The sequence below is a fragment of the Mesitornis unicolor genome, unplaced genomic scaffold, assembly GCF_000695765.1.
Source record: "Mesitornis unicolor isolate BGI_N332 unplaced genomic scaffold, ASM69576v1 scaffold47529, whole genome shotgun sequence".
NCBI classification, from domain to species: domain Eukaryota; kingdom Metazoa; phylum Chordata; class Aves; order Mesitornithiformes; family Mesitornithidae; genus Mesitornis; species Mesitornis unicolor.
In genome coordinates this window covers 5,937-11,244 of record NW_010207514.1, presented here as the reverse complement: position 1 = coordinate 11,244, position 5,308 = coordinate 5,937, and the positions used below count along the sequence as shown (strand labels likewise).

The 5,308-nt window shown below is 46.4% G+C and overlaps 1 protein-coding gene across 1 annotated transcript in view; it reads right to left on the bottom strand.

Annotated features, from left to right (window-relative positions):
• Window positions 1-5,308, bottom strand: part of DNAJB11 (DnaJ (Hsp40) homolog, subfamily B, member 11) — a gene marked incomplete at its 5' end in the record, with an annotated part of 11,943 nt that overhangs the window by 933 nt on the left and 5,702 nt on the right. The window contains 4 exon segments of the mRNA XM_010192141.1: window positions 3,365-3,524; window positions 3,900-4,011; window positions 4,546-4,603; window positions 5,231-5,308. Coding sequence (XP_010190443.1) covers window positions 3,365-3,524; window positions 3,900-4,011; window positions 4,546-4,603; window positions 5,231-5,308 — 408 coding nt within the window.

The following is a 5,308-nucleotide window of genomic DNA, read 5'->3' as shown; positions in this document are numbered from 1 at the left end:
CTGCTGAAGGCCTGAAAGTCTTTGCAACCCACAAAAGGATGAGTTTACAAATACCACCTTCCCCACCATTCATAAAACATTTCAAAGAACTGACTGCTCTGAGGTCCTCTGACTATCAAACTCTTACCAGAGCAGGATAAGAGTGAGTCAGCCCATAAACCCATAATAGCTCATCTACTGGGGTCTGCACATTCAGGAGAAACACTGGTGGGTCTTCACTGCTACTTTAAAGGGCAAGTCTGCACAAAAGAGAGGAAGCAGGACTGGCAGGAACGGATGTGTCATGCTGCTTTTCCACAGATAATCAGAGGGGATTCCCTCTTTAAAGTCAGCCTGGTCACACACTGCCAGGACTCCCAGTGCCCTGGCCACGGGGCTTCTCAGGGTATGGCAGCATCTCTGCTCTGACCAGCACCAGAAACCACTGAGCCTGAGGAGGGGCTGTCAGGACCCCAAACAGATGAAAGCTCCTCACACCATGGATAACTTCCAAATAATAATAAGAAATAAGCTAAACTGCTATAACTCTGCTGTTGGATGGCCCTAAAACAGCATCAGCCTTGCAACAAAGCACACAGGCTTGCACCTCCAGACGACAGAAGACAGGATGGCAGTCCTGCCTCAGGTCAGCCTGCTCTGCTGCGCCACTGAAGCCAGTGTCACGGTGTCGCACTGCACGTGTTTGTACAACACATCAGATCAGGCTGCCTGGAAAATACCACTGTAGCTAACTTTAAGTGAGGTACATATGCATGGAGAGGTATGATTAGTAATTAAATCAACCAATTTACCCATACAGAAAAAAACCCCTCAACCTTTCAGGCATGCAAGTCCTTCTTCAAGAAATCCAGCTAACAGCACATATGTCTCCTTGCGAACCTTGTCCTGCTTGTCTACCCTTAAGTCTTTCCAGCTACAAATACTACCATCCTTTAAGACTGGTGATTTGATGTGTAAGGGTCACAGTAGTTGTTAAAATACTGGAAGCCTGTTCTGGAGGCAGTAACTGGAACTGAGACAGCTCTCTGCCAGGCAAGGACTATTCATGCTTCTTGCTTGCTGGCCAGAAAATCCTGTATTCTTTTCTACACTCAGAAACATCATTAACAGCAGGGCAAAGCGAGCCTCTGTACAGGAGGTACTGATCATGAAGGACAGGTCATTCTCCAGGAGTGCAAGGCAAGTTCACTTCCCCTCCACAGCCAAAGGAGACTCCAAGTCACTTCCCGGCTGATGGGAGAGAGGAGGTGCCTCCTGGATGAGGAGTTCTTTGAGAGGAAGGACACGGCTGGAGAAAGGTGTGCTCCAGCAAGCCTGGAAAAAGAGGCATTAGCACCATTCTCGCAACTTATTTCCTTCTAGCTGGCTCTATGCAGCTGTCTGCTGTCCTGAAGGATAGCACACAGAATATTTCAACCCTTATCTGATATTCAGTCGGGAATCCTGACATTTTGTGCTACCACACCTCAGGCACTTTTTACTCCAGCCAACTTTGAGATTTTTCTGACAGGTTACAACACAACCTGGGCACTTTGCTGCCTGCTGTTGCTCTCTGAGCACTTCAGAGTTAAATCAAGGAATCCAAAGCTCCAAGACAGACAATCAACAAGTGCCAGTAGAGATGAATGAGAGATATGTCAAAGAGAAAGTCACCTCTGATCAACAGGCAGTAAATTCCCTGATGTCACACTGGCAGGAAAGCAAGCATATTATTTCTCTGACTCTAAAGCTCACACTGCCCAGAGTGGTGCTCTTGGAGTCAGTATCTTCTGGCTGCCCCAGGAGCTGTACATATGGTGATGAGATAAGAAATTAGGACGACTGCCAACAATAAGAAAAAAAAGGGATGTTTTGAATTCTGAAGCCTACAGTTTTCCTTTGAATGCGTACACTGAACTGCTGCCACACAACATGAATAGACCTATTCCCTCATAAAACTCCTTAAATCACTGCATATCTGGATATATTCTAGCACAGAGAAATGCAGCTGACTGCCTAACCAGTCACTTTCCCCTGGGAAGTGTGGAATTGCTTTAGGAGAGAGTGAAACACCCAAAGGCCTCGTGCCTGAACACACTCACACCAGTACCACCACCTCTCTGGTCCTGGGATATCTGTAAAGGTATGTGAGCAACTTTGACAAACACAGAGGCCTCTGTCTCTTCACCAACTGCCAAGAAGAAGAGCTAGAAAAACCTCACACCTCTTCAAGAGGTGCTGGTGCCTTACAAAGCTTCAAGAAGGGCAGCTGAGCCTGGAATGAGCCTTCACACCAATGCAGTCACTGCTCTGCATTGCTGGGCACAGTGCACTTGCAACAAGCAGGAAAGCACAGGGTTCAAAAAACACAAGCCAGGTTCACTCAGAGCACAGCCCAAACAGCTGCAGAAAAGCCAGTCAATGCTGGAGCTTCAGCTACCAACTGGGCTCCGAGTGGTAGCTCGCAGTGTCGTCAATGAAGCAGTAAACGCTCTAGGGCTGAGAAAAGCCCACCCAGGGCTTGGCTTCCCTCCACAAACTTGGAGTCCAGGAAAGCTGCACATTTACCTCATTTCACCAGGACAGCTGCCAGAATCCACTAAAAGGGCACCTTCAGAAGATAAAAGCATGACAGCCCTGACCAGCTGGAAGAGGTTCTGGGGATGAGAATTTCACAAAGAGCAGCACTGGTACATGTCAGGAACATTTTGCCCTCTAGCAGAGGATGGGGCCCTTGATGCCTACTCTGATGCCTTGCACAGAGCGGCAGAACCAACTGCAGATGCTGCTGAAGCACAGAGGAACTCCCAGCTAGGACTATAGTATTTAGCCTCCTGTCAGCTTTAGGATTTATGGTTCATCAAGTTTCCATCCTATACACACACAAAGCACTTGGGGTGGAAGGGGATGGGGAGAGGAACAATCCTTCTCCTGATGATGCACGGCCTGCTTCACTCTTGACAGTAGAGGGATTTTCACAAGTATTGCATCCAAGAAAGTGGAAAGAGGGGCTGGAAAACAGCTTGTGATCCCACTCCAGCAAAGGCAAAGCAGACTGAGGTTAAGCCCAGTCAGTCTTTCAGCTCAGATGGCCAGCTACGAAACAAAGGACCTGCAAGCTTGTCAAGCACTACATCCCAGCAGTGGCACACCCCAATCTAATCTGGTTCCCTACAACTGCAGCAGCCAACCTTGCTGGCTTTAAAGGGAAATGGAAGTTAATCACAGGACATCGGCCAGCTGTGTTATGTTGTACAAGTGGCACAGGGAACAGAGAGCCCCTCCTGACCGCTACAGGTCACTGGTGTGGTTGCGACAACTTCTTATCAGCTTTGGTAAGAGGTCTATGCAGCTCACTGCCGTGGCAGAGCTTTAAAACACACACCTTCCCGCTGTTCGTTTGACAGTTGCTCTTTGGGGAACTCCACATCAAATGTTATTATTAGTGAGCCTTTGATATTATTGTTATCAAAATTTGGAAGACCTTCTCCTTTCTTCCACAATTTGGCCCCGGGTTTCGTAATTTTATCCCGAGCAATGTGAACCTAGAGACAAAAGAAATGCCAAAATGTTACCAGTGTTCTGTGTGTGTACCCCAATACCACATATGCCCTTTCCAATCCACTGCAAAGCTTCAGCTGACATCAATTGCTTGCCACAGTCAGTAATATTTGAGGGGTCCAGGCAGTTTTACTGCCAGGATACATGCCAGAACTAATACCACCCAAGAAAGCGTATTCAGTAACTGCTGTGACAGCCTTGAACCCAAATCTCCCTTGTAGAGGGCTCGTTTTGGATCCAGCAGTGGGGAAATTAAACAACCAGCAGCTGCACAGACCCCAAGTAAGCTAACGCTCAGCACAGGGGACCTGCTGCTAAATTCTGTTTACAAGGAGCGAGAAAGCAACCCATTGCCTCACCTTGTGCCCATCCAAGTGGGCAATATCCATTTCAAAGCCTGTAAGTGCCTCGACCAGTGAGATTGTCACATTTGTATACAAGTCATCTCCTCTTCTTTCAAAGACTGGGTGTCTGTGGAAATAAGAGACATTGGAAATTCACTCCTTCCCCATAGGGGAAATAGCCCCTCTAGCTTCCTTCCGTTCTATTTGTGAGTTGAGAATTCAAAAGTCAGAGAGGAAGTGAAGAATGAATGAAATTTAGCTTCATTTTCCTGTGTGAGGAAATACTACCAAATAACCTTTCTATTTCTAGGGCAATGAGTGGTGAGGTGTGTCAAGAAGTCGTGACTCACACAACGATTTTCTTAGTAGTGCATTTCCTTACGATAGCGAGATAGTAAGTTTATGGAAAAAGGAGATACTTCATGTGATTCACTCAGGAGCTACTAACGCACACCAAGATTTAAGCCAAACAAAATAAAAGTGGCATTATCACAGCATCTTAACAGTGGTGAATCCAGCATCATCAGGGTTGGACATCCTGCACAACCCCAAGTACCAGACTCTGGGCTGCATCAGCTCTGCTGAAGGGTAAGCTACACACTAGCTAAGTGGGCAACACTGGCCAGAAAGAAGGAAGGGTCTAACCAGGCCAGTTACTTACTTCAGAACTTTTATTCGGAAGCGCAAATCACCTGGCTCCCCATCCACGTGGGGTTCACCTGCAGAAAACCAAAGAACAGCTCTGCTTAAAGGAGCTAGTTAGTAACCACTGCAGAAATAAGCAGCACATTAAATATAATAGAGATTTCCAGCTCACATGTTAAAGGAAAAAAACAACTAGTTGATGCTTACATGACCAAAACCCTGCTTACATGTCTGTTACTGAAAAGTCTAGGACTTTCTGAGTATTGCACTCATACATCTTGGCTGTTCTGAAAGACTTGCCTGCATATTAATAATTAATTAGTAATAATAATAATGTTAATTACTTGTTGAAGGACTTCATCTCTTTAGGCAGAGGGGATACTTTCACATACTGAAGCCTGTAACACATACTCCTACTCAAAAGTTACTTGAAACATCATATTTAGAGGTTTGGTTTTTGGTGTGCATGTCCTCACTACCAGCAAAGGGAGTGGAACTCATATCATTATCCAGACGTAGCATAGAGCATGCTCCTGGATTTCAGCAGTGTGCAGAGGACACAGTACTTAAATACCACATGTGCTGATCAGCTACTCAAAGCAGGGCTCAGACACTTTCCCTGCCATGAAAACCAGCCTTTCATCACTGAAAAAGAGCAAGTCAATCGATGCTGAGCAGCAGAGCAGTGCTGCTATACGTACCCTCTCCGATGAAGGGATACTCCATACCATCTCTCACACCTGGCTCTATCTCCACTTCTAGTGTTCGCTCCTCATTCA